Genomic DNA, 27,735 nt, shown 5'->3' with positions numbered 1-27,735 from the left:
GAACCCATTAACTTTCAAGGCGTTGCTCCCAATCATACCCTTGCAACATGACGCCAACCTAGTCAATGCAATGGGTGCCACTGTGCCAGCGAGAATTATGAGTGATTCGCTCGACGTAAACAAGCAGTATTATGGACACTCCTCGACCATTTCACTCTTACAACAGACCAGCCGCGATAGACCAAGAACCGAAAACAGTCAACATGGTGAGACACAGCAAGCTAGAGAAGCTCACTACGTACCGCCTGCTACCACAACGGCGAAATCGGCATCGATTGGGCTGCTCCACGATCAATTCTGCCTTCCGTCTAGACGAGTGACAGATGCCCTTCTTGAGGTTTACCGGAAAGATGTGCACACATTTAATCCCTGGGTACACTTTGACAGTTTCATGACTCTCTATTACTCAATCTGGTCGGGGGACGGCTTGGAGGAAGGATCCGATCTGCCGGACATTGGACTCGGAGGTAGCAATTGTCCAACAACCGTCTTCTATTGCGCATTGAATGCAATGCTGGCCGAGGCATGTCAATTTTCTGACATGCCACCTCAAGACAAGAGGTCCTGCTCGACGATGTTTTACGAACGAGCTCGGGCGCTCTTACAAATCGACTTACTCGATAGTGGCAGCTTGTCTCACATACAGACGCTATTGCTTGTGGCGCAGTACTTGCAATGTACGGAATTGGCGACTCAATGTTGGAATCTGGTAGGTATGGCGTATCGCATGTCTGTGGCCATCGGGTTGCATCGCGACGAAATGTCTGCCGGCTCGAGCTCTCTGGAGAGGGAGATGCGGAGACGAACATGGCACGCATGTCTCCAAATGGAATTGTAAGTATCTATCTCGTGATTTTCATGTAAATGCATACGTTTCATGCCCTATTCTGACAAGTTCAGGATAATGAGTATGACTATGGGTCGTCCGGCTCAGTCGGTGATCGAGCACAATGTTCCGCTACCTCTGGCAATTGACGACGAGTACCTATCTCCTGCTCGGTGTGACTGTCGTCAACCAGATGATATTGTCTCTCGTAACCAATACTTAGTGGAGAGCTTGAAGTTGATACAAGTTCTTGCCCAGGTTCTCTCCACCATGTACAATGCGACGAGGATTGAGCGGCAGGAGGTTTCTGGTGTGGTCCCGATCAGTACGATGAGGGCTAAATTCATGGATGTGCTACAAATCGAAACCTCATTAGCCAATTTCGAATCATCTCTTCACCCGAGTCTCAAATGGGACGGATATTACTCAAGCAGGGCAGCGAATAACGTATTTGTACGCCAATCCAATGTGCTCCATGCAAGGTATGAAGAAAATCCAACTATTTTCACGGCATGTGGTGTGGGGGGACTAAAGATACTACTAGACTCTTACACCTTAAATTGCTTCTCCATCGTCCAGCGTTGAGTCTCTACTGCTCTTCCAAGGGTATCAACGGTCTGCCGCCGAAAGTACTATCCAGTGTGAATCGGGTTTCAAACCCTTACCCGGCCGATTCTGCGATAGCATGCGTTGAGGCCGCTTGTGAGTTGATTGACGTAGTAGGTCAAGCGGTCGCAAGTAGCTCTGCGGGCGCTTGGTGGTATTGTGTCTTTTGTAAGTTGTGAACTCACACTACTCTTTTGATATGCGGATTTCTGATACGACGAATAAGATCTATTATCTGCCAGTCTCGTCTTAGCTCTTGCAGAGTCTTGGGATGATCTGGTGGCCCGCTTAGTAGCGAATACCTTGGAGTTGGCGTGGTCAAAATGTGATCAGGCTCTGTGTCGATTGGCAGAACTAATCGATGGACCTATACAAGATTATGCCACTGCCTTGCGCGAGCTGAGGAGACGTGTCACAGATCAGAGTAAGTCGGGTTACTTTTGCATTCTCAGAATTACATCCTTGAGTATTTAGTACCGTTTCCATTTTAACCACCTATATCATTATTTAGACAGACAAAAACCTGATGCGAGAGAAAGCGAGAATGGGCAAAGTCGGCCAGAACAGACTCCCACAAATCAGTTTGAGTCTGCCGTAAAGCCTGCGCTACTATATGAGACTCTTCACAACCAGCTAGGAAGACAAACTCATACTTTTATGGGGGATCTGCTACAAGATCACCTCGATCCACCAGCGTTGCAGAATTGGGATGCGATTCTAGATGACGTTAGGCTTCCGGCCCATCTTGTCCCAGAACGAGACGACTGCCCCATGGCGCCAGGCTTATTTTAATTAATAAATAACATAACTGTCAAGAGTTATCTCAGCAGCCGATTAGTTTTTTCTCCTTACTTGTCGCGGTAAACTTGAGGGAATAGCATCTGTTCTGAGTACATGATGGATAACCCTTCCCGACATAATAAAGAAAAGCTTGAACAGGTACTAATTTTGACTGCTCATAACCATGGCCATGGTACATCTTCCTTCTCGCGCAAGGCAATCAACCTCTAATCCAGCCGATCCAGCATGGCCGTAATGAGGCCTGTGGGAAACTCAGGCAATGTTCTCATAAGATCTTGAAACTCAGCGACCTTCCATAATTCTTCTACTTTACATGCAGCATACAAGCAGACAAGTGATCTTAGAGGATCGGTCTGCTCTCCTTTATCAGTCGTTTCGTTGAAACAATATTCCACAAGTCGAGTTACATCGCCACAGCCGTTTGCATGCAGTTTGAACCGAGTCAATGCCTGGCGTAGTTTGTGGAGGGCCATGGTCTGTAAAGCCTCTATTCCATAATAGTCCGCAAAGACATATGTTCGCGCATGACAGAGGAATACATCTGTATAGTCGTCATCTGGTCCGTTAGTGGACAACGAAACGGCGCGGGCCGAAGGTAACGGATGGAGCTTCTGAAATCTGTTCCACAACAAGTCTTTTTTGGTCGAAATGGGTGGAGGTTTAACTCCCCCTTGCTGTCTCATCACCCTACCACCTACTCCCAGCCGCAGTCCGTTCCATTCGGAGAACACAGCTCTATTTTGTTCGGCTTGACTTGGCGTGAGGGTGTCGGCCTGTCGCTTCTTCGGCTCTGATTCGTCGTAGTTTCCTGTGTATACGTATTGGCTAAACCGAATAAAAGTTTCCTCATCTATTTCTCCCCATATGGCACGGCGTTCTGTGGCCTCTTTCATTCGCCCATTGACGAGTGCGTTCAAAGCTTTTGACTGACGCGCGACGAGAGCAGAATGAATCGTATGCTCCTTCTGCTCTGGGCCGACAAGAAACGTAAAAGGAGGCGAAGCGGTAATACTGACTAGATCAGCTTGCGTTTTCTTGCAACAGCATCACAACTTACCTTTTGTAAGGCAGGGAAGCCATGCTAAACGAGTGAGATAATTCGGTAAAGTCGACAAAGAGCATACGGATGTGAGTACATGTACGTAGGGCGGGGTTGTGCACTGCAAGTCACACAGACAGTGAAGGCCTTGTCATTGGATGTTCTGGCTTATGTGCATACACTTGTGTGATTTGTTCGATATAAGCCTGCAGCGTAGCCCATCTGCCCCAGAATGAGAAGACTGCCCTATACCGCCGGACTTGTATTAATTAATAATGAGATATAAGACGAGACCTTCTTTCGTATAGGCAGCTGCGACTATAGCTGCATATGCCTGCTGCAGGCAGCAGCATGTTCTTGTGGGTATCTGGATACTAATGGAATTGTGTATGCCCCGAATAACTAGGCAGGCGAATTGTTTCTTGATCCTGCTACGCCTATGGTTGGGCTTTTATTTAAGGTATAATGGGCAGTCAAATTGTCTTATAACAGCACAGGGCTATAAGACTGGGATTTTAACAATGAGATGGGCTATCTATACTTTATCCGACGTATAAGCTTGGTCTGGATTAAGTTATAACAGTGTGCTCCTGATTCCTGAAATCGTTATTGGCATCCCGTTGAATAAGAATTGTCATCTCTTGACCAGCTCCCACAAAAATGACTGTCTTTCCGTCTAACAGACGGTATCCAATTAACTTTTGTGGTTGAGTATTAAGCTAACTTTAAGCGTAGAAAAGCATTTACCATACTAGTAACGTCATCACAGTGCCATGGATAAAAAGCCATAATGGTTGGATTCGTTGCCTCACTTCATGTTCCAATCTTTTGAGGTTAAGCCCTCACTTCGAACGTTGATCACAGCTATAGGCAACTATGTAGTATCACCTGCCTTTTTATTACAAATTCCGTCTCAGAGAACCCGTATGTCTACCATGAGCTTCGCAGCTAGATAGATAAGAAAAAAGTCAAGGTTTAGACTAGGTTTTGTGGCTTACAGAGGAATTGAACATAAAAATGAGATTTCCCCCTTATTTTGCGAAACAAGTCAAAGCTAAACGGACATTGCTGAGCAACTAGCTGTTCAATAGCAGCTTACATACACAGACCATCTGCCTTTCTATCTCATCATTATGAATCAAAACGTTCGCGAAGTTGACCCAAATGGGGATACTCTTCTCATCCTACGCCATCCTGACGCACCATTTGCAGTCATGGATTCAGCTGCCTTTTGGCCTGACCTGCTGCGAAATTATATACCGCAAAAGATGAAAATGACCGAAATAGAATTAATATGCTCCGGAAGGTCTCTTCGTAAACCGCAGGTTCAACAGAACAAAGAAGAATTACGAATACGTCTCTCGTCAACACATCTTACTTTAGCGTCTGCATACTTTAAAAGAATGATGGCTAGCAACTGGAAGGAGACCCAACCTGAGAATGGCTATTCTTTCGTCGTTACCGCTGAAGAATGGGATCAAAAAGCATTACTCATCCTAATGAATATAATCCATGGCCAGACGACAAAGATACCCTGGGTAATCGATATTGAGACGCTTGCCAAAATAGCTGTCCTTGTCGATTATTACAAATGCCACGAAGCAGTGGAGTTCTATGCAAAAACATGGATCAGTAATTTGACAGAACCACTTCCTATTCATTATGGAAGAATGCTCTTGCTTAGGCTATGTATATCGTGGGTATTTTCAGAATTCGGCACTTTTCGCACGTTGACAATGTCTGCCTTATATCAGAGCAGAGGCCCTATTCATTCACTAGGTTTGCCCATACCTGGGGATGTCATTGGTAGGCATTAGGAACAGCTCTCCTAATACAACAGCTAACTCTATTTCTAGACGCTATAGAGATGAAGAGACAGAATTTTGTCTTTGAAGTCGTTTCCGAGCTACACGACTTAAAATCTCAGTTATATAAGAATAAAGGACATAAGGATAAAGGACATAAAGATAAAGGGACATGTTCCTTCGAATGTTGTTCAATTCTATTGGGTGCTCTTATCAAAGGCATGAATACAATCTGTATTCTTGACCCACTATCCGAATCGCTTGAAGGCTATAGTATCATGGCACTCCACCAAGCTGTGCTCAGGATCCAGGAGCCAAACTACAGTTCGATACCTGCTTCCTACAGCCTTTGCAAAGGAGAAGCACATATGGATAAACACCCTCACAGATGCACACTCCGTGAGAAAATTAGGATATTCCTCCATCCAAAACTTGGGGCAGTTGTCGGGCTAGAGTTGAATGCCTTTACTAATCAAGTTCAAGATTAAGATACTATGTACTATATAGTAGATAGGGACCCTATTTCTTTAGTATCTACTGTTTTAGCTATATTCCCTTAGTATCTGCTATTATAGTCACTTCCTTTTGATATCTATTGTTCCCCTCTAATATTATCCACTCTACTCCGGTATCTTCTACTTTTTTTTGATATCTTCTACTTTCCTTTAGTATCTTTTACTCTCCTATAATATCTCGAATTATATTGGGTAGCTTAGACTGGAGCTGTGGTCGTACAAGAAGGTGGTCATGCGCTGTTCTAAGGACGTATTGGAAACCCGGTCAGCTGCATGTTGCCAAGCTAGAATACAGCAGTAATTCAGGCTGGCACTCTAATACTGCATCCTAAGTGGTTGCGGTAGCTTGGGCAGCAAACTCGGGTTACACATCCGGGAATGAGCAAATAACTACGTCGACGCGCTGGCACAATTGCACGTTTAACTGATTTCCAAGCTGACTTGGCCAGTATTGTTCAATGTTATCTTCTACAACATATCAAACATCACCTTAAGGCATCTCTTTTACAAACAAGGCTCTACCAGCTACAACGCTATGAACGAGTTAACCACGAGCCTGACCAAACTAGAAATCAGCCAACAAATTCATGTTGGCTTGAATGACGATGACGATGATATACCAGATGAGGTCCCGTTCCGCCCATCAGGCAATCTGGCAACCAAATTGCACGACACTCCGCGTTATCTCTTTCGTGTTTTTTCAGATGCGTCTGCAGGAGAGAATAGTAGCGAATGTATGAAATCCGTGGACGCGCTAGACGACATTTTTACAGACATTTTTGCACGAGATGCTTTCACTGTTGCTCTAACTCTCAACGAGCATCTCAGATGGCAACCAAAATCATATGGAGATCCTTTTATATCATGGACAACGTCACTTCTTGTCGCAATCCAGTACGCTATCTACAAGCATAAGACGGAATGTGCCGCCCTCAGCACGATTCATCTGTGTATTATTGACACCACTTTATTCCCCGACGGAGTGTTCTTAAAAGACCTCGACCTCATCGAGGAATTTCAAGACAAGGTCCCTGATCACTATCCGGTCATTTCAAAAGGCGCTCAGTATGACTGGAAAGGCAGAGGGCTCAACAATATCCGTGAGTTGCGGAACAAGCAGCATAAGGACTATTCTGGTGTTTACTACTTTGGAGAATACCTTTCACAGGGGCAAACCAATATTAAGGACCGGTCATGCACGGTGTCTTGTGATAAGATCATTAACAACAGCTTATTTACCTTTATGCCTCAATTCAAAGTCGAAATAGAGAACAGAACTCTATTATGGGCAAACGCAGTTATAAAGCTTCGACAACCGTTCTACGATACGGAGCAAGAGGGGGTATACAATTCGGACTTCACCGATTCAATGCTCATAGCGTTTGACTTTCATACGACATGGTTTCTGCCAATGCTAGCCAATATACTGGCTCTAAAACCTCGTACGGCTAGCAATCCCAGAATCATAAGCCAGATATCGAAGGGTTTCCCCGGTACGTGCCGGTCCTGAAAGGGTAATGTCCTGATTTGCTAACAAAACATCAGATCAAGTAATACAACATCTAGCACCTCAAGTCACGAATGTTGTGGCCAATGACAACATTCCCGAGGTCCTCCATTTTGGAAAGATCATTCATGGTATTAGCCAAGACTACTACACTAGGTCTGTTGTTGACTTGATGAGTTCTATGGAAAATACTACAGGTGCGTTCATCACCACGGGCTGCGTTGCAATAGTGTGCCAAGGCAGATTCTTAAATATTAACACTTCGAATTCTACGACAGATGTTATTCGCCGCTTTATAAGCGAGTCTGGAACCGCCGGAGGCCGAAAGACGCTTGGTATAAGAGACTTGGCAGAGCATCTCCCTGCTGTAGATCATGACTATGTGCAGCCACTTATGCAGAGCTTGGAAACTCTAAGCGGGATTATACAAGAACTTGAAGAAGATGCAACTTAGAAGAGTGGATTGGAGATTATGTGGCGCAGAAGGCCTCCAGATAACGCCACGGACATACGGAAGCTGTTGGGCCTAATTTCAAAAGTACAGTTCCTGGGCTGGCAGATATAGTACCGAAGTTACCACACTTGCGCAATTGTTCCCGGTGGGGTTGATGCATCATTCATAGCTAATATTACGAAGTCGTGAGGCTACATGTACTTGAGAGCCCGCTGTTGGGCTTGGCGCGTCTCCCAACCTTATATTACGCCTTTTCTTATCTTGAATAATGCAATAAAAAGCGGTCAATGCTCGCAAATGACGATTATAGCCTACCCAGCCCTTGCATTCTGCTTTCAGGGTGAAAACGGGGGACGAGGGCAACTCCCGTTCGCGTTCTATAAAACACACAATCCTTAAGCCTTGCTATTGCTGTTTGGCTGTCTACGGTGCCTGAGTTGGGTGTTTGCGTCATGTTGTACCATTTGCAGCGTTCAAAAGGAAAGCTACAATGAGTGAGGTCATATATAGCCGAGCTCAGAGCTGGGCATCTTGTTCTTGTGGGTATTTGAGTACGTGGTTGTATGTGGCCTAGGTAATTTGGCAGGGAGAGTACATGTAGTGTATTAGCCCGGCTGCTTCCATCTCGAAACACAGCCTGGAAGGCATTTATTTCTACAACTGACTTTTCTACTAGACACCTTTACCTACCTTGGTATATGTAGGTAGTAACTTAAATCAGTGAGAATGTACCCACACAATCCATCAATGTACAAGAAGAACCGCAGAGTACGCTTGACGCAAGTAGAAAGGCAACAAAGGTTGCGTCTGCAATGCTCGGCAGAGCACATTGTGTTATTTGGCTGAATTCTTGGCGTCAGATGTACATATGTGTACCCAGGAACCAGAGGATAGGCCTAACACATGCATGGTATGTGACACCAGAGATTGTGCGGGATATGGCCTTCACTCCCAAGATAGCTCGCTGCCTAAGAACATCACGTCAAATGAAACTTGGACAGCTCTATTGCATCCTACTTCATGCCTAATACTGCGTACCGGCTTCATTGCAAACGGGAATACAACATCGCCAGGCGGCATTATTTCAAATCGGTTTATTCGTGCAACAGGAAGACATAATGGATTCCTCAAATCTCAATGCATCTATTCCTTCGGAATCCGACGACGAGGCTGATGACGCTCTCCTCCCTCTCGGAGAGGTCTGGGCTTATCCATGCAAACTTACATCCTGCCCAGACTACGGCAAATCCTGGCTACTGCGAAGCAATTTTCTTCTTCATCTACAAGGGCAAGACGCGCATCAAGCACATTCCGTAACAGCTGGCGCCCGCCGCGCTATCGAATTGGAATGGCGATATAGTACAGATGCCAATTTGCCTCCACTCCAGGCACCACATTTTCGACCGCGAACGAATCCAGAGGAACATGTTTGGATGTATGGAATTAAAGAAGGGGCTGGTAATATCATAAATAAAACGGGAACACAGAAGCAGGTGGAAGAGGATTTAGCCAAGCTACGCAAGAGCGGGAGTGTTGGGGAAACTACTGCTTAGATTCTACATCTGCTTTGATCTGTGTATCAAAAAACACACAAGTAATGACAGTACTATCACAGAAAAGTATATCCGTAAAGTAAGAATTCATCTAGAGTAACATTCTGAATAGATGTTGTAGATCGTCAATAAATATATCACTCTTCCCCATACAAGCACCAGCAATCTGTTGCCTCCCACCACCAACCCATTCTCATGAGAATGTAAGAACAATTCACAAACCTTCTCAACTCTTGTACCCATAGATCCACAAGCCCTCTACTTCCGTTCAACTCTTGTGCCCATAAATACACCTCGCATCTGAACAATCGCTGCCCTTCCGATCCGCTTTGAGATTCTTATAACACACGTGTTGTCGAGCTATCCACCATAGCGCATCAAACTCCTCATCTGTAAGCGGCCGGTGCACATGGTTGGACCGGCACGACGGCACCAAGCATTCCCCGCGAAGGAAGAAGTAAAAGCACAGAGATCCCTTCTTAAGCCTCTCCACTATCGCGTCATTCACCCGCAGCGTGCGGTCAACTCGGCGCCCCCTATTGTCCTTCAGCACTGGCCCAAGTCTTTCTGATTGTGCCTTTAGGTTTTGATATCCGCGCAACGGCGTCACAGATACTGACGACGGTCCAGGTCCAGGATTTGTAGGCCGGTCGGTCGTCGCCACGTTCGACGATGCCGATCCTGCTGGTCCAGACGGCACCACTGGCTGCATCACCTCATCAAAAACCGAAGCAAACCGTGTTCTCTTCAGACCCAGATTCTTAATCACTGCCGGGAACGGGCTTCCCTCCAACAACGTTATACGCTCCGCAACTTGCTTGTCTCCAATAAACTGCCCCAGGAACGGGGCATAACCGGTGTCGTGCCCGCAAGCCACCACGACGTGCTTGCACTGAGGACTTTCCACGAAAAACTTGACACACTCTGCGGTGGCAATATAATGTCAGAGTATGGACACTTGGGAGGGGAGGGGCGGGATCGGGGCTGAGGAGGGCAGAATTCGAGGCCTGACGAAACAGAACGGATGCTGGATATCTTACCTTGTATCTTGTAATCTGCCCGTTCTTTCCCAGTGCCGACATCCACAAAGTCGAAAAAAACTTGCCGGTTGCTGAAACCCGTTGCAAATGCCCTCAGCTGATCGATATCCTGCAATCGCCTGTCGCGCACAAGGGCTTTGCCCAGCCCACCAACATTTGCAAATGCTCTAACGAGAATATCCATGTTATTGGGAAGTCCAGTCAGTCCTCGCATATACTGCTGCAACGCAGTAAGGAGCGCATCCGCAGCGTCTTCACCACCCTTTTCTCCCCGTGTAAGGTAACCATCACGGAACTGTGGTGATTCCGAGTTAACAAGCTTCTCATCAAGCCTCGATGGCATGCACGCTGCTTACCACATAGCCATCCGCGTCCGCATCGATCAACGCGACCATAAACGGCCGTCTTTCCTGCCGGTCTCTCCATTCCTTGTTCTCTTGAGCCTCCTTCTGTAGCCGCCTTCTCGTCTCGGTCTCGCTCTCCAGGTCAAGCTTCGTCTTTGTCAACTGGGTTTCCGTATGGTCTAACTTGTCCAAAAGCTCCTGCGGCAAATCCGTCAACGCACCGTTCAGTTCACGGCTAGGGAAGCAATGTACATACCTTGATCAGCTCCAAGCCTTGAGTGACCTGTTTACCAAGATCCGTTTCAACACCAGCGAACCGAGCACGATAGACATCGAGCCCCACCTCCATCATGGGCAGAGACACCGTGCGGAAGCTGCTTCGTGGAAGTAGGCGGAGGTGAGGCTGTAAATGATCCCCGCCATCAATTACCTGCAGCAGTAACGGTAGAAGCGGTGACCACATGATGTCGCTCGAGGATTACTACCTTGAGGCTCGCTGATTGGTCCCCAAGTACATGTGTAATTTATTTGGACTTTATTGAGAAATATATACTGTATGTAGTAGTTTATCTAAGCTATTTCAATAAATATTATCTTAAAGTTTTTCTGATTAGTGCATTCTAATACTGCCTACTAAAATGGCAAATATGAAAACAAATTCTTTTATTTTCACCACACATACCTACCGTCATTGGATATAGTAGGTAGACGGATGCAGGCCGTCTACCTGTATTGCTGTACTACGATTGGTGACTAAGCCAGATTCAGCTCGGCTCTCTAATAGGTAGGTAGGTGTAACAAAGGGTCGTTTCCTTATAGCTATGGAGATCAAAAGACAAGATGGTTTATCCAGTTGAGAATGACGTCTAGCTCAGACAGTGGCTTCTTACCTAGAAGAACGAGGCTTCGGCAGCTAGATCAAATGGTTCCCCGACTTCGTCTCGCACCGCCGTCCTTATAACGATTAGACGAGCTAGGTCCCTTGTGATATGTTTGGCGTTCGTTAGTCTACCTGTTCAAACGTGCGTTCTGAGTAGATGTAAAGACAACTATTTGTATGAAATCCACTAGTGAGACGCCAGATTTCGTTCAACAGGACGCAAATGCCGTATCCAACTCAGGAACCAGGGAGGACGAGAAGTGGATGAAAGGTAATTCCCGTTTGCGTTCGAACTATGGAATACAATATCAAAGCCTTAGTATTGTTATTTGGCAGCCCCTGGTTTCTGAGTTGGGCGATTGCATCATTTCGTATCATTTACGGTGTTGGAGAGGTCCACGTAAGCTACAATGAGTGAGGCTATATATGGCCGAGGTCAAAGCTTGTCTCAAATCTTATCTTTACCCGCAACCAAGCAACAGCCGGCGACTTTGTAACGCATTGTTGCCTTTAACTTACAACATCGGAAAGTCAACATCGTACGGTTCTGGTAGTAGCAGTACAATGTAATAATTTCCGTTTGACTCGTACGAGTACAGTGACGAGGACCCTATAATACGAACAGGAACGAAGCTATCAAAAGTTCATGGATCCAATCGGATGGACAAAGCGTCAGCACACTATCTGTCTAGCGTAGGACAAGATCGCCGTGTGGCTTGGATTGACGTTGGAGTCGACGGCTTCTAGCGCAATCTCAGCTGGCGGAAAGTGAATTTCAGTGAAAAAGCATAAGCAGAGTTTCTTGGTGATACCGCAACTGCCAGGTGTATAGAAGGTATTTGCAGTACAGCAAGACGAAACGAAGGCAACTGTAGCTCCCTTCCAAAAACGTGTGCGATGCTACATGAGTCGGGAACGAGGAGCCCAGCTGATGGAGAAGCTAGAGAAAAACGACGAGACAAGCCCCGCTCGTGACGGCGTTGAAAGCCGAGCTTGATGACCTTCCCAACTGGATCGGGATCCGTTGACAGGCGGAGGATAGCATTTGTCCTTGTCCGAGCATTGTTGTTGTGATGAGTTCCTGTGCCGTGTGTCAGAAGTGCTTCACGCACAGACTTGCCAAGACGGGAGTCGTCTGAGAGCAATTTCGTCTCTCAATCTTGGCTGAGTCTGAGTGAGTATGTGTTAGTTTGAGAGGGAGGGGGGAGAATCAGAAATCCAAACGCCCAATCCAGGTACCAGCACATGCAAACTCTCTCAGCTCGTGCCGAATTCGAGAAGCCCTGCATCAGAGTCCCACAGAAAGCCGCCTATCCGGAGTCTAGCGACAGAGGCGCAGGACGTGGTCGAACAGAGTTGGTAACGCGCCGCAGCCACACCGATCCGAAGAGCTGCTCGTTTTCCGGAGATGGACATGTCCGGGCAACAGAACACGGAGAGTCGGCGCCAACAACGGAATGGGCTTTGGCTAGCCTTGACAAGAAGGAAACTATTGATGCACCGCTGGGATTGGGATTGGGCATGTGGAGGCGAAACCCCCAGACGCGGATCCCGTCCTCAGCCTCCCTTCCGCCACGGCTGTGACGCTTGGCTGCTACGTAATGGAATTGATTTCTTCTTTCGTGGATTCAATGCAACGATAAATAGTACTAAGCATCATCTTCGGCCTCTTTTCCGTCTCCGCCTTTTTTTCTCTTTCCCTTCTTGTTTGTTGTCGTTGTCGTTGTTGTTGTTGTTGATTTCCCGAATCATCGCTGCGGTACGGACACAGAGCACTGCCTGACCTCAATTTTACTTACACAAAGTAAATACCCAAGCAAAAGCAAAAGCAAAAGCAAACAAACAACCGCCAGAATGCGTGGTCTCGCCCTGTCCCTGTCCCTGCTCGCCGCCAGCTCAACGGCCGCCGCGGCTACGTGCGCAAAGGGCCTCTACATGGTCGTCGCCCGAGGCAGCGAAGAGCCCGCGGGAACCGGTGTGACGGGCAACCTCACGAGCCAGATTGCCGCAAAGGTGCCCAACAGCCAGGTCGTGGCCGTCGACTACCCGGCCACGCTCAGCGACTACGAGGATTCCGAAGGCGACGGCGTCAAGGCGATGCAGCTGCTCATCAACAACTACGGCCAGGCCTGCCCGGGCAACAAGATTGCGATTCTGGGCTACTCTCAGGTGTGTACATAATAGTTGACGGCTTGTAACTTGGTGACGGCTTCGCTTCACTCAGTGAGCATATGGGCTGATCTGATTCATCTGTATCTTGGGACAGGGCGCGCAAGTCTCGTCTGACTCCGTCTGCGGCGGCGCCGGCGAGCCCTTCATTGACGACAAGGCCCTTTCGGACGATGTCATGAACAGCGGTGAGTTTTTTTTTTCCATCATTGGCTGGGCGCCAAGCAGCAATTGAGGGGAAATGGAAGAAGAAGAAGAAACTAACGAGAGACTCCCTTGTCCGTAGTCGTTGCCATTGCCATTTTCGGAGACCCAACCCATGTCGCCAATCTGACATACGACAGAGGCACCAGCGTCAAGGACGGCGTGAGTTGGAATTGATCGCGATGGGACAACTGAAGAATGTGCAACTGACTCTGCGATTAGCTCTTCAACCGAAGCTCAGCCAGCGTCGACCAGTGCAAGAAGTACGCCAGCCGCATCATCTCGTACTGCGACAAGGGCGACATCTACTGCGACGCCGGCACCAACACGACCGTCCACCACTTGTACATCGACCGTTACGGCGACGAGATTGTCGACTTTGTCGTCAGCCAGTTCGAGAAGAGCAGCGGCTCCGGCTCCGGTTCCAACGCAACCACCACGGCTCCCTTTCCCACCGTTACGCCCACCAGCGGCGGCAGCGGCAGCAACGGCACTGCCCCGACTAGAACTGGTGCTCCTACTATCAGCCCGACCAAGGGATCTGGTGCCAATATGTTGACGAGCAGCTTGATGCTGGGAGGTCTGTTGACGGTTCTGACGGCCGTGTCTCAGATGCTGTAATCGAGGACTATGCTATTGATAATACAATGTTGGGCACATCAGTCAGTAATACGGAGTTATTTGATGCCGGAGTTTTTTTTTCTGCGGTGTTTCTCTTTGAGGCAATTGCACAAGAGTATATATGAGACATAGCCCAATAATGATGAGACAATTGACAATGTGTGTAATGCAATATTCTGTTGTGCTCTGGTGACTCTGACTTGTCTCTGGCAGATGTAAGTGCGTACCCGTCTTGTGTTCTGTGATTTGTGTTTCGAGCTTTCAATGTTCATGTATTAGCAAGGTTTATTTCGGTCAGCTGTTGCATCAAAGGCGTGCATTATTAATTCTAAAGGAAGAAAGAGGAGGATGAGTGGGAGATGAAGGGACATCATTCCATCTTGGGTCAATAAACTTCAAGCTTGATGACATTGATGACTAGACCACACGCTACTTGCCCTACGGAGATCGGCCGAAGATACATGTATCCGAGCCAACAATGAATGACTAAAACCAAAGTAATTGGCCACAAATGTTGATGACAAGGACGAATTGCAGTAGATGGACGGACTCGTACTCGTCGTCGACTGCCACAAAGAGAATCACGATTCCCCCGGCTCGGCATTTGGAACTAAGCTTGACATGTCAGATATCAAACATCAGCCCAGAACCTGTCAATCTAGAATCTAGAAGAATTGAAGATGCCCTGCAACTTCCTCATCTGGCCTCATATGTCCGCTCCAATCTGTCCGCTCCGCATCAGCGTCAGCGGCAAAACGGCTGCTTGTGTCAAAGCGATCAGAGATGCAAGTAATGTACCAATCACGATTCTCTGCAAAGTCACACCGATCGACCAAATCACTGTAGCACAACGATTCTCCATTATCAATCAGCTCGATGAGTCTTGCAGCACGCCCTATCCTGTACAGCATGCTCTGCTTTGCACCAAAACGGAAAACAACCAACAATCCGTGCTCAAGGCCAAATAGAAAAAAACAAAGTTTAGCGGCCGTGTTCCGTGCCCGCAAGGTGAAAGCTTTTGCCTCGAAAAGGCAGCCAAGGCGCAACTCGGGCGCCGCAGTAAACCGAACAAAGATCGGGGAGCCCCCCACAGTTTCCAAGAAGTTGGAATTTACTCTTTCCATGATTTCTCTGATTATTTTGTCGTGATTTTCTTAACAGTTGCTCTGAGTTGCTCGAAATTAACTGACTAATAGGAAGCCGGTGAGATTCGTCATTCTCATGACCCTTTCGGTGTGCTATTCCATCGACCTATCGGGAAGCTTCCATCATCCAGTTTCATCCAACCTCGAACGAATGACAACTTCTCTCCTCCCCCCTTTTGGCGTCATCTACACTAAATCATCCCCCCTCCCCGTTATTCCCGGTTCAGAGAAACAATACACAACCAACATGGCAGTTGTGATTCATCCATTGGCGTCTTTGTTGCTATCTTTTGCCCCGATCCGGCCTCGACACCGGAAAAGCCAAGGCTCCACAGCCCGCAAAGCGCCCATGGCTAAAGCGAACAAACGCCTCCGTACGAAGCGGAGGAGTCCACTAATCTGACGACCCCGTATCCGATTTTTCTCTCTTTTTTTTCTTCTGCGGTGCCTTTTTTGCCCTTGGCCGTGGAGAAAAAGGGTAGAAGCTATGTGAGGGCGTGAGAAGCTTAAAATAAGACGAGAGGAACACTTCAGGAGGAAACGAGAATGCCGTTGGGAAAAGGACCATCTGTCAACCACTTGACCGTCATCATCAACGGGAGCTGAGTTGCTCTTCACTCAAATCCAAAATCTCCATCGGGGACACACCGAGCAAGGACACCAAAAAAAAAAAAGGAGAAACAAGACAGTTAAAATGGGCAAGGAAGAGCCTCCCGCGGTCTTGGAATCCGGCGTCCTCCCCTCTGGCCAGACATCGCCAGACAACAGCCAATTCATCGACAAGGCCGAGATCGAACGCCTGGGCCGAGCCCGTCCGGCCGTTCTCAGCTCATGGCTCACCGAAGTCCTCTTTGTCGCCACCATTGTGCTGTCCATGACCATGGGCGAGTACTTCACCGGCGGCTTCAATATCATCCTGCCCCCCGTGGCCGATGCCCTCGACATCCCCGATAACACGCGGACATGGCCCGCCAGCGTCATCAACCTGACGACAGCAGCCTTCCTGATGCCATTCTCACGTCTGTGTGACATTTATGGCGCCCGCTCCGTCTTCCTGTTTGGCCACATCTGGTTCATGATCTGGTCCATCGTCTGCGGCTTCAGCCAAAACACCATCATGCTCATCATCTGCCGCGCCCTCCAGGGCGTAGGAACATCGGCCTTCACCCCCGCCGGCCTCGCTCTCCTGGGCCAGACATACCGCCCCGGCCCCCGCAAGAACCTCGTCTTCGCCATCTGGGGTGCCTTTGCCTGCCTGGGCTTCTACTTTGGCATCTTCATGGGCGCCGTGTGCGCAGACTTCATGACCTGGCGCTGGTACTTCTGGATCGGCGCCATCATCATCTTTTGCATCGCCTTCACGGGCTTCCTCACCATCCCGCGTAATCTTCACGACCAGGACGATTCTATTCGCATGGATTGGTGGGGTCTCTGCACGATTGTGCCTGGCCTGATTCTCGTCGTCTTTGCCTTTACGGACGGAGGCCATGCGCCGCGCGGCTGGCAGACACCGTACATCTATGTGACGTTTATCATTGGCATGCTGTTCCTGGTTGCGGGCGTCTACACTCAGGGCTGGGTGTCTGCTCAGCCGCTGCTCCCTGCAGACCTGTTTCGTCCCAAGTACATGAAGCGGCTGTCTTTGGCTCTGTTTTGCCTGTATGGTGTGTTTGGCTTGTATCTGTTTTATTCGAGCTACTAGTGAGTCAACCCCTTTTGTCCTTGTCCTGCCCTATTTGACATCATCTCACTAACACGAATAATCAGCATCGAAACCGTACTCAACACGACTCCCATCCTCACCGCTGCCTGGTTCACTCCCTTGGCCATTGGGGGCGTCTGTCTCGCGGTTTGCGGCGGCTTCATCATGCACATGATATCGAACCGTATCCTGATGATGATCTCCAGCGTGGGCTTCCTCTTGTCGGTGCTCCTGTTTGCCATCATCCCCAACCGCGTCGACGGCCACCCCTCGACCGGCTTCCTCTACTGGGCGTACATCTTCCCGGCCATGCTGTGCGGCACCATCGGCGTCGACATCACGTACAACGTCACAAACGTCTTCATCACCACGTCGATGCCGCGACGCCTCCAAGCTACTGCTGGCGGTCTCATCAACACTCTGCTGTATCTCGGCCTGGCGTTTTGGCAGGGCATTGCCGAGATGGCCGTGTCCGAGGCTAACAGGAGGAAACTACCCGAGGGACTCAGTCTGCGAGAGCAGTACAAGATTGGCTTCTGGATCGGCGTTGCCATGGCCGGACTGTCGCTGATACTAGTGCTGACCATCAAGATTGACAAGGCGGCGGCTGAGTTGACGGCCGATGAAAAGGCAGCTCAAGCAGAGCGTGAGGCAGCATCAAACTAAGCTTACACAGCTTTGCCTTGGTTTTGAAGTCTCCTCTCCAACAGCGAATATTTAATTTAGGAAGAAGAAAGTCGATGGATGCATTAATGATTGAAGAGAAGCGAATGTTTGTTTTTATTTACTTTGTTTATTGCTCGAGCTGCATAAAGGGGCATTTGTTGGGTTTGCTTTATCACGGATAGAACTGTATGATTCGGGAGATACCAGGGCAGCGCGCATACTAGAGGGATACGGAGGATTCACGCAGCATTTACGACAGAGCGTGCGGAACATGGCGAGATTTGGTTTTGGATCCATTTGGATGGAATATACCTGCATATACCACGAAAACGAAGAATGACAATTACATATAACCAATGCCTTTAAATAAAAAGAGTGTTTCTTGCTGAATAAACGAAAAAGACAAGCCTCGGCTGATGGCGGCTGATGTCCAGAAAGGGCGCATAAACCCGGGCATTTCCATCTCCACACTTCGCCGGACGGCACTTGGAATCCCGGTTCCTGTCGCCCGAACTGATCGTGACAAGGGCGCGTCTCATCTCAAGTAGCCCGTATGATCTGGTCTATTCCAGCTGGTAGGGTTGCAGTTTCGGCGTCATACTCGACGGTTGCCGGGACAAGAGTTGCCGAATCTTGACGTTCTATAAACCTCGTCAAGAACTCTGAAACTACATGTACCAACTCCCTCGGAGAGACACATTCTAAGAAACAACTCATAAAAGCGTTCCATAAGAAATAGAAACATGGGCATCTCAAGCAACCTCGTCAACCGCACCTCCTTCACCGCAGCCGACATCGTCAAGGACATCTGGACGAGCCTCCATCTCCCCCCTCACGCCCTCTCATCTCTCTCTCTTCCCGGCCATCAAATCGGACCAGCCACGCCGTCGTCTTTCAAAATCGGACATCTCGCACAAAGTTCAATCGCTCTATCCGCTCTTACAGCATCTCTCGTCCACAGCGGACCATCTTCATCTCCCTCACCACCAACGTCAACGTCAACATCTCCCACCCCCCGCGTCAGCGTCCCCCTCGACCACGCCCTAATAGAATTCAAATCCGAACGCCTCTACAGCATCGACAACCAGCCCCCCGAATCCGTCTGGGGCACAATCGGCGGCCTTCACAAGACCGCGGACGGCTACGTCCGCATCCACGACAACTTCCCCAACCACGCCCTGGGAACTCTCCAGCTGCTCGGCCTGCCACCAACAGCCTCCCGTCAAGATGTCGCCGCAAAGGTAGCTCAATGGAAGAGCGTTGACCTCGAAACAGAAGCCACGGAGAAAGGAAAGCTCGCCGTTTACGCTCTACGGTCATATGCGGAATGGGACGCCCTCCCTCAGGCATCAGCCATCGACGACAATCCCATTCTCATCAGACAACTCGCCCCTGGACCCCCGAAGAATCTTCCCGAGGCTAGCTCCAGTCGCTGTCTCCAGGGCATCCGCGTCCTCGAAATGAGCCGCGTCATTGCCGCCCCCGTGGCAGGCAAAACTCTCGCCGCCCACGGCGCCGACGTCTTATGGGTGACGAGCCCCAACCTGCCGAACCAGCCCGGGCTAGACAGAGACCTGAGCCGTGGCAAACGCACCATCCAGCTAGACATCCACAAGCCCGACGAAAAAGAGCATCTGCTCGAGCTCCTGCGTTCCTGCGACGTCTTCATCCAGGGGTACCGCCCCGGCAGCCTCGCCGCGTACGGCCTCTCGCCCGAAGAGCTCCAAAAGGCAAACCCGAACATCATCTGCGCAAACCTCTCCGCCTTTGGACCGTCCGGCCCGTGGTCCCAGCGCCGGGGGTACGATTCCCTCGTACAGACGTGCACCGGCATGAACGTCTCCGAGGCAGAGCACTTTGGAGCCGGCGAGCCCGCGCGCGTCATGCCCTGCCAGGCGCTCGACCACGCAGCGGGATATCTCCTCGCCGCTGGGGTTAGTGCCGCGCTTCATCGACGGGCTCGAGTTGGAGGGTCGTGGGTTGTGGATGTTTCGCTGGCGGGGGTGATGAAGTATCTTCGCAGCTTGGGACAGTATCCTGGGAAGACGGGGTTTGAGAGTCGGGATGTGCAGGCGCAGGAGGATGTGCGTGCCGAGTATCTTGAGACAAGGGAGACGGCGTTTGGAAGCATGAGGGCGGTTAGACATAGTGCGAGTGTTGAGGGGTGCGAGGTTGGATGGGAGGAGATGCCCAAGCCGCTGGGTTCTGATGAGGCGAGATGGCTGTAGAGTGTGGTGAGCAAGTAGTTTAAGTAGATGTGTATTTGTAGTGTACACCCCCATCTCTCCATTATATTAGATCTTTCGCTCGCTAGATGTCGACGCCGAAAACATATGAGAGTGTCAATGCAGACAAAGAGTTGCACCGCTTCTATCCCAACTCATGTACGCCCCTTGAATCCACCTCCACCACTGCCGGCTGTCCTTCTACTTCAGCCAGCGGCGTATACGTCTGCTTCATCCCCATTGATTCCACTGTTCTCGGATTCACCTCTCGTCCGTCCTTCTCAACTCGTGCCATCTTCTGCTGCTTCTTCCTCCTCAACAGAAACCATATACCAACAGCACCGCCAATCAACGCAATCCCACCCAAAGAACCTCCTACCGCAGCCCCAATCGTGGCCGACTTGTTACTCTTGTCCTCTACACCATCCGTTTGCTGAGCCGCTCCGCCATTTGTTTGCTCCGCCGCTCCGCCGTCCGTTTGCGTTGCGCTACTCCTGATAGTTCCAGTGGAAGCCTCTGTCGCACTTGTCTTGGTCGTAGTATCGTCGCCCTTGGCATCGGGATTTCGATCGAGCAGGCTGAAGCGCCGACTTCCATCCCTACAGCAATCCCCATTATCAAAGTCCGGATTGCAGCAGTACTGTCCCGAAGCGCACTGCTTCACCTGCAGCCATGAATTGGACAAAACTAAATAAAAGCAATCCGCTCAGCTCCCAAACTGTCATATCCACATCAACAAAGGAAAGAAACTCACCATCGAGGCAAATCTGCGGACACCCCGACCAATCTGCATTCGTACATCCTCCCCTATAATCATACGCGCCGACGGCATTCGTCAGATGCGTACACAGGCCATCGGGAGTGCATACGTCCTGTCCTGGAATGCAGCATTGGCTCCAAGTCGTGTTTTTACCGCCGCAGGGCTGATAGTTGTATGAAAAGTTTTGCTCGGGCTTGCCGTTAGGGTAGTAGCATTTCGAGGAAGCCGATGGTTTAGGGGACTTTGTCGGAGTTTTTGAGGGCGTGGATGATGTTGATGCGCTGGAGAGTGTCGCGAGCCATATTGCTGCAAAGAGCAGGGAGCACCGAGCCATCGCAACTTGGCTTCTCAATCTGATAAACAATATCCAGGTTCGATATGTAAGTCAATTGAGAAGATAAAGGAGACAAGCAAGTTCAAGGAACCAAGAAAACGGGCCTCCGTCCTCCCCTCATGCTATCCTCCGCCCTCCCCTTGCATCCCACCCGTCTCAGCCTCTCATCGACAATGAACCCATGCATTTTGAATCCCGCAAAGGATTCAAATCCCATCCAGCCGCGCAAAGAAGGCTAGCAGCTAGTATTAAGCCGGGCCAGTCGTAGGCCAAGGAGTCATGCCAAGCCGCATCATCTTGTTCCACAAAGTGGCTCGGCTTGTTTGGCTAGCCAGCTGCTCTTGAAGACGATCCTTTGTCCGTCTAATTTTGCTCCATCACCTCGGCCCATTTATACAAGCAAAGACAATGCTATACCTACATTGTCCATAAGATAGCGAGCATCTTGGCATTGAATCCTTCGCCCACCAAATTCACACGTCCGCGATCAAAGTAAGAAAAGTCCCCGGTCAGAAGCCTAAAGCAAAAGCAAAAAAAGGTCATTCTCGGCACTAACACTGCAGATCCCTCTCACTCTAATTGCTCCACACATAAACCTGTTCCATCTGATCCCGCCGCCGTAAAGCCTAAATCTGGTGTCATATGCCGGACATCACCAAAAGAGAGTGGCAGTGGATACACGTACCTGGATAACAGGGCTGATTAAACTCAATATATTTCGCCCATCATATAATGGTAACAACTGCTGCGTAACATCAATTTCGTATCATCATGTCGTATATAATAATCTTCATCCGTCATCCATAAAAAAAAACGCTCCATCCCAAATAGCAAACCCATAAATAAATAAAAAACCAACCCCAAAAATCCCCATCAATCACGTATCAGCCTCCCCCTCAACTCCCTCTTACTCACCAAAATACACATCACCATCATCAACCCGCCTCCCGCAACGAGCCCCGGCGAAAACTTTCCCTTCAACGCCCTCACCACCGCCAACCCAACCATCACCAACATCACCACCAACAAACCCACTCTCAACAAGCCCTCACCGCTGAGGATATTGCCCCCCCTCCTCGGAGAATTCCGTTGTTGTTCTTCTTCTTCTTCTTGTCTTTGTTCACCGCCTTCATCTTCGCGGTGCTGTGGCCATGGCTGTGCGGCTAATGCAGATGGCCCTCGACTCGTGGGCAATAACGTGCTCGCCTCACTGACGTCTTCATCCGCGGCTTCGTTCACATCTCCATCTCCATCAACAGCCGCTAAAAACTCAAACATCCATCAGTAAACCCCAATTCCAACACAATCCTCTTCATGAAAAGGGGAATTTTAATGAAAAACCACATACAATTCAGCATCCACTCTCTCACCAAACGATCATCCCCATCCCCGCGTCGTTCCTCGTCTCCTTCGCTCATCAAGCTGTCATCGATAAAGTCCTGAATCCAGTTCAACAAAACACACTTGCTTGTATCTTATCAAACCCAGCAGAGCAAATGTTAAAAACAAAAAAAGAAGGTATTAATACCTCCCTTTTTAAAGATGATGCTTTGTTTTCCTTCTCAAGGTCGTCATGAAAAAAGATCGACGAGGCGGGGAAGCCCGCCATCCAGTCATCCCCCAAAAGACTAACAAGTGTTAGGCCGGGGCGCTCTATTAGCCTCGCCCTGGTGAAGTGAGGCTGAATTGGCCAATCTGCTTCGGGGCATTTCACCCATCATAGGTAGTGCAAGGCGCATGGAGGCGCAGATTTTCCAAGTTGGACCAAACCCCAAGATAAGGGCACAATCTAAATTACGCTTATATTTTGGACTACATTGAAATGACTTTTTTATATAGATGGCCGGCCTAGCTAGCTGTTCGGTTCAACCAAACCTGCACCCTCTGCATCAGGCACAATCTGTCCATTGTCAAATAAACGGCTCCCATTCCCAAGCTGAATCCGCGCAGGGCGTTCCCAATTTAAGACGGTAATACCCTTCTCTCGCTGCTCATGGCGCATATCAGTCAGGACGACCGCAGTTTCAACAGTAGAATTCCCTTTGCCGTCTGTAAACACCAAGTCCCTCGGGGCCGGCTCTGGAAAATCCAGCCATTCCGTCTCCTGTCCACCCAGTCGTTCAATACCGAGCGGTACTACGCAACAGAGTGATCAAGTTCTACATCCGGATGCTGCACCCATTCCTCTAGCCCCTGTACATCGGCCGTATTCTGTTTATCGAACGGAACGCATCGAAAATGCATATCGCGAGTGATGATTGCGTACAGCGTAAATATAACTCCTTTGACATCGTTCCGGTCCTCTCCATATCCAATGCCACCTATCCGACCGCTGTAGTTGAAGTCGAACAACATGAGGGCATCAGTCGTAGAGTCGACAACATGATTCCGCGCAGAAACATCCTGATGGGCGATGCCGTACTTGAAATCCAAGTCGTCAATGACGGAAGTTAGCTGTCGGAGCCACTCGAGTTTAAACACACGCGACTTATTCTCCTCTATGGTGCCGCCCGGAATGTAAAGACTCGTAAAGCCGACGACGTGGCCGTATAGTTCGTCCAACGCAAGTCGGTCAAGCGGGACAATGTTTGGATGCATGGGGAGACGCATCCACAGGTTCATCTCATGCCACACCTTATAGAGAAACTGGAAGAGAAAATAGTACTTGAACGCAACTTTTCTCGGCTCACCTGCGCGCATGTACGAAACAAGGTCGACATTTGGAGCGAGTCGATCCAACTCGAGCAGATCCAAACGAAGCACAGTCTTGACATGATCTGGTCTCTGAATCGCCTGTAGCGGAGGGTAGTACACACAGGTCGCTTGGTCGTCTTCGGGGTTTGTTGAGACTGAGAACAATTCACCGTCCTGCGATACATGGATGGCGTATACGTCAGGCCCCAGAGCATCGATGTGCTTCTTGAGGTGTCCAACCGCAAGATCCTCGCTCTCCTGCTCCTCATCCATAGTAACAGCAATATGTGCTCGGCCCCCCGGGCGTAATAGCGCCGCCAGGTGCGAAATATCTCCATCTCTCGTCAATCATGTCTCTCTTACTGCTTGAACCAAACAAAATGGAAAATAAATACTAGATGCTTTCTTTATAATTGAAAAAAACGCACATAAAGAAAATGTGTTTTGACAGAGGTTATCGAGAGCATTCGCGAATTGCACCGAGAATGTCTAGACTCATTGACTCATTTCGGCTCAAACATTCAAGTACTTCATCCACCATGATTAAACTACATTTCATCACTCATCAGACAAGTCAACCATATACAGGCCTAAACTGTGATATTATATCATTCAGCCCAACCCATCATGCTCAACCATACTACAGGCATGTTTTACCATGTCTTGATCCTATTCAATCACCCTTTTTCGACCTCAGAGTTACTCTCTCTTAGCCCATTCGTCGCAGCCCTCGCGACCAACTTTTCAAGTGCCACACAACTTTGATGAAAACTCAGTCTCGCCGCCTATTGAGTACCAAAATATGGTAAGAAAAAAAATAAAATAAAAATAAAAACTCCAAACGAAACATTGTGCGCAAATGACACGAAAATGATATAAACCCCAAATGGAAGAAGAAAAAAAGATGGGGAATTGAACTGAAATCAGGGTCGAATAGGAAAGTAGTAGACTCCTCCAATGATTACTTTAATCGCTTAGGAATGCACACCCTTCGTTCTCTCCTTCATCAGCTCACGTCGCGTCTTATCCTTTTCTGCAAATTCGTTAGTTTGTCTTGATTCACGATGACGAATAGAAGCTGTGTAGCTTCGGAAAGAGAAAACTTACCAGGATCAAAGACGAGGAACTCGTGCAAGGCCGATCCAGCCGGCACCATGGGCAAAACGGGCACCTTCTTGTCGGTGACAACTTCCAAGAGAGCGGGGCCATCGGTATTGATCAGCCACTTCAAAGCATCAACAAGCTTATCGGGCTCTGTGACGCGCTGGTGCTGCACGCCCATTGCGTCAGCCAGCTTCATGAAGTCGGGATTCTTCTGGTGAGTGTGTGAGTAGCGGTCTTCATAGAAGAGGTTCTGCCACTGAGTCACCATGCCCTGCTCCTCGTTGTTGAGGACAACAACCTTGACGCCAATGTTGAACTGCGCAGCAGTGGACAGCTCCGTCAGGGTCATGTTGAAGGAAGCGTCGCCATCAACGTCAATGACGAGAGCGTCGGGCTGAGCTACCTTGGCGCCAATGGCGGCGGGAAGGCCGTAGCCCATGGTGCCCAGACCACCGGAAGTGATCATGGATCGAGGGTGTCTCCAGCGGAAGTGCTGGGCAACCCACATCTGGTGCTGGCCGACGCCGGTGGCAATGTACGTCTTGTCCTTTCGGTCGGCCGTCAGGTTGCTAATCTCCTCCATGACAGTCTGCGGCTTGATCAGGCCAGTCCGCTCAGCTCGCTGGTAGTGCGATAGAGGGTACTTCTGCTTCCACCCGTTGATAAGGTCGAACCATTCCTTTCGGTCCGCCATGGTCTTGGCTTTTACCTGGGGAATGAGGAGCTTCATGTTGGTGCCGACATCGCCTTCCACGGCCTCGGTGGCCTGGACGACCTTGTTGATGTTCTTGGGCATAACCTCAAAGTGAACAATGCCACCACGGCCCTCGGCAGCAGCTTGCCTAGCTGCAGGCGCAAATTTTGAGACGACACCAGTGACACGGTCGTCGAATCGAGCGCCGAGAGCGATGATAACATCAGCCTGCTGCATAGCCATGTTGGCATATGCTGAGCCGTGCATGCCCAGCATGTGCAACGACTTCTCATCCAGCTCGTCAAAGGCGCCTAGACCGTGGAGGGTTGTGGTGACGGGGATGGAAGCCTTGTCTGCAAGCTCCTTGAGAAGCTCAACGCCACCCTCGGACTGGATGACACCTTGACCGGCATAGATGACGGGCTTCTTGCCCACGTTGATGAGATCAGCAGCACGCTTGATGGAAGCTTTAAGCTGCTGTGTGCTCAGCTCCTTGGCAGCACGAGAGGCGGCACTAGGCAGAGACGGCAGAGCCGTCTCGGTCGGGATAGCTCTTCTCAGGATACCAGCTGTGATATCTTTGGGCAAGTCAACAAGGACGGGGCCAGGACGGCCACTGGTGGCAATCTCGAAAGCCTCGTTGATTCTTCTGGGCAACTCAGCAACGCTCTTGACCATGACGTTCCATTTAGTACAAGCCCGTGAGATTCCCACAATATCCGCTTCCTGGAACGCGTCCGAACCGATTGCTGAAGTAGGGACCTGGCCGCAGAAGACGACCATGGGGGTTCCGTCTGACAGAGCATCTTGGATGGGAGTGAGTACATTGGTAGCGCCAGGGCCGGAAGTCACCAAGACGACACCGGGTTTGCCCGAGGCACGGGCATAGCCCTCGGCCATATGGCCGGCTCCCTGCTCATGACGGGGCAGGATAAAGTCGAAGTGTTTTGAATTGTGAATGGCGTCGAAAACTGGCAGAATAGCGCCGCCAGGGTATCCGACTATAAGGTGACTCAAGGTTAGCGAGATTTGCTTAGCTAGAGTTATGGAGTAGATGGAGCCAGGGTTAGCAGCCGGCATCGGAACCTACAAATGTGCTTGACACCTTGTCGCAGCATCATCTCGTGGAAGATTTCGCCTCCGGTTTTGCCAATGAATCTAGAGAGTGAGAAGAAGAAAGAGTCAGAATAAGCTCAATTGGCTTTTATGAATGCTCTCTTGAGGTGGTTTTTCGCCCATGTATGCACATTCGTAGCGGCGGAGAAGGTTTTCAACGTACGATTCATCCATTTCAGGCGTCTGCTGGTTGACGAGAGGCTGCACATGGCTTCGATCTTTGTCTGCTGTGTTGAAGGCAGGGCTTGGGATGGGACGGACTTGTCTGTTTTGCGCGACCAATTGTCATCTTGTTAGCAAATCCCATCCAAGGAAAACAGAAGAATTTCTCATGCAAGCGCCAGCTCGAGGCAGCAGCAAAAATCGATTGTCTGCATCTCGTCCACAATTTGGCACCCCCCGGTCATCGGCGGCAAAACCCCAAGATGTAAGAACACCTGGTCCTCGAGGCGCACAACCGAGAGAAACCCCCACAAATGCAAAGCCCGCGAGAGTTTCAATGTGCAACTTACGGTGCGGCGCTCGCAGTCGCCTGATTCCTCTGGCCAGTAGGAATCTTCTTCTGAGCGGCGGCCTTGACGGGCGTCGTCGTCGAGGTAAAGGCACGAGCCTGTCCCAGAGCCCGAACGGCCCTGGTTGTCGCCTGGCGACTTCGGAGCATCGCGAATAGAGCTATAGTGGGTAACACATACAAGAGTCGACGTAACGGCAAAGAAGGCCGGGGATTGAAGAATAAAAGCGAGAGTGTGCGCAGAGATGTTTTGCACGTGAGCAGACTGGGTGCACTTCTTCCTTTATGAGGTGCAACAATTGAGGGTATCGCGGGGGAGGAGTGGCGAAGAAGAAGAACAGGATGGAGAAGAGAAATAAGAAGAAAGAGACGATTGAATTAAGAAAAAAAAAAAGTCACTTAGCCTGGGCCAGGCTAGAG

At 49.5% G+C, this 27,735-nt stretch overlaps 9 protein-coding genes across 9 annotated transcripts; 5 read left to right on the top strand and 4 right to left on the bottom strand.

The window, feature by feature from the left end:
* Positions 1–2,439: 2,439 nt before the first annotated feature.
* Triagg1_8272 (uncharacterized protein) lies at positions 2,440–3,313 on the bottom strand (the record flags this gene model as incomplete). Its single annotated transcript, XM_062903100.1, has 2 exons — positions 2,440–3,244; positions 3,291–3,313. The coding sequence occupies 2 exons, from the start codon at positions 3,311–3,313 to the stop codon at positions 2,440–2,442; spliced, it is 828 nt and encodes a 275-aa protein (XP_062752682.1).
* Positions 3,314–6,127: 2,814 nt separating this feature from the next.
* Positions 6,128–7,553, top strand: Triagg1_8271 (uncharacterized protein; the record flags this gene model as incomplete). Its single annotated transcript, XM_062903099.1, has 2 exons — positions 6,128–7,085; positions 7,138–7,553. 2 exons carry the CDS (start codon positions 6,128–6,130, stop codon positions 7,551–7,553), a joined length of 1,374 nt encoding a protein of 457 aa, XP_062752681.1.
* Positions 7,554–9,374: 1,821 nt separating this feature from the next.
* On the bottom strand, positions 9,375–10,839 carry Triagg1_8270 (uncharacterized protein; the record flags this gene model as incomplete). Its single annotated transcript, XM_062903098.1, has 4 exons — positions 9,375–10,030; positions 10,147–10,441; positions 10,503–10,688; positions 10,747–10,839. The coding sequence occupies 4 exons, from the start codon at positions 10,837–10,839 to the stop codon at positions 9,375–9,377; spliced, it is 1,230 nt and encodes a 409-aa protein (XP_062752680.1).
* Positions 10,840–12,615: 1,776 nt separating this feature from the next.
* Positions 12,616–12,954, top strand: Triagg1_8269 (uncharacterized protein; the record flags this gene model as incomplete). Its single annotated transcript, XM_062903097.1, has 1 exon — positions 12,616–12,954. One exon carries the CDS (start codon positions 12,616–12,618, stop codon positions 12,952–12,954), a length of 339 nt encoding a protein of 112 aa, XP_062752679.1.
* A 270-nt stretch (positions 12,955–13,224) lies between these two features.
* On the top strand, positions 13,225–14,364 carry Triagg1_8268 (CAZyme family CE5; the record flags this gene model as incomplete). The annotated part of the gene is made up of 4 exons (XM_062903096.1): positions 13,225–13,539; positions 13,637–13,727; positions 13,826–13,905; positions 13,966–14,364. 4 exons carry the CDS (start codon positions 13,225–13,227, stop codon positions 14,362–14,364), a joined length of 885 nt encoding a protein of 294 aa, XP_062752678.1.
* A 1,839-nt stretch (positions 14,365–16,203) lies between these two features.
* Triagg1_8267 (uncharacterized protein) lies at positions 16,204–17,877 on the top strand (the record flags this gene model as incomplete). Its single annotated transcript, XM_062903094.1, has 2 exons — positions 16,204–17,210; positions 17,277–17,877. 2 exons carry the CDS (start codon positions 16,204–16,206, stop codon positions 17,875–17,877), a joined length of 1,608 nt encoding a protein of 535 aa, XP_062752677.1.
* A 743-nt stretch (positions 17,878–18,620) lies between these two features.
* On the top strand, positions 18,621–20,105 carry Triagg1_8266 (uncharacterized protein; the record flags this gene model as incomplete). The annotated part of the gene is made up of 1 exon (XM_062903093.1): positions 18,621–20,105. The coding sequence occupies one exon, from the start codon at positions 18,621–18,623 to the stop codon at positions 20,103–20,105; it is 1,485 nt and encodes a 494-aa protein (XP_062752676.1).
* A 142-nt stretch (positions 20,106–20,247) lies between these two features.
* Triagg1_8265 (uncharacterized protein) lies at positions 20,248–24,163 on the bottom strand (the record flags this gene model as incomplete). The annotated part of the gene is made up of 6 exons (XM_062903092.1): positions 20,248–20,789; positions 20,857–21,168; positions 22,108–22,458; positions 22,545–22,670; positions 23,072–23,300; positions 23,360–24,163. The coding sequence occupies 6 exons, from the start codon at positions 24,161–24,163 to the stop codon at positions 20,248–20,250; spliced, it is 2,364 nt and encodes a 787-aa protein (XP_062752675.1).
* Positions 24,164–24,864: 701 nt separating this feature from the next.
* Triagg1_8264 (uncharacterized protein) lies at positions 24,865–27,465 on the bottom strand (the record flags this gene model as incomplete). The annotated part of the gene is made up of 5 exons (XM_062903091.1): positions 24,865–24,923; positions 24,998–26,689; positions 26,779–26,846; positions 26,968–27,069; positions 27,317–27,465. 5 exons carry the CDS (start codon positions 27,463–27,465, stop codon positions 24,865–24,867), a joined length of 2,070 nt encoding a protein of 689 aa, XP_062752674.1.
* Positions 27,466–27,735: the final 270 nt, after the last annotated feature.

This window comes from Trichoderma aggressivum, assembly GCF_033847375.1.
Source record: "Trichoderma aggressivum f. europaeum strain CBS 100526 chromosome Unknown scaffold_040, whole genome shotgun sequence".
Classification (NCBI taxonomy): domain Eukaryota; kingdom Fungi; phylum Ascomycota; class Sordariomycetes; order Hypocreales; family Hypocreaceae; genus Trichoderma; species Trichoderma aggressivum.
Note: the sequence above shows the minus strand (reverse complement) of the source record. Positions and strands in the feature narration are given on the sequence as shown.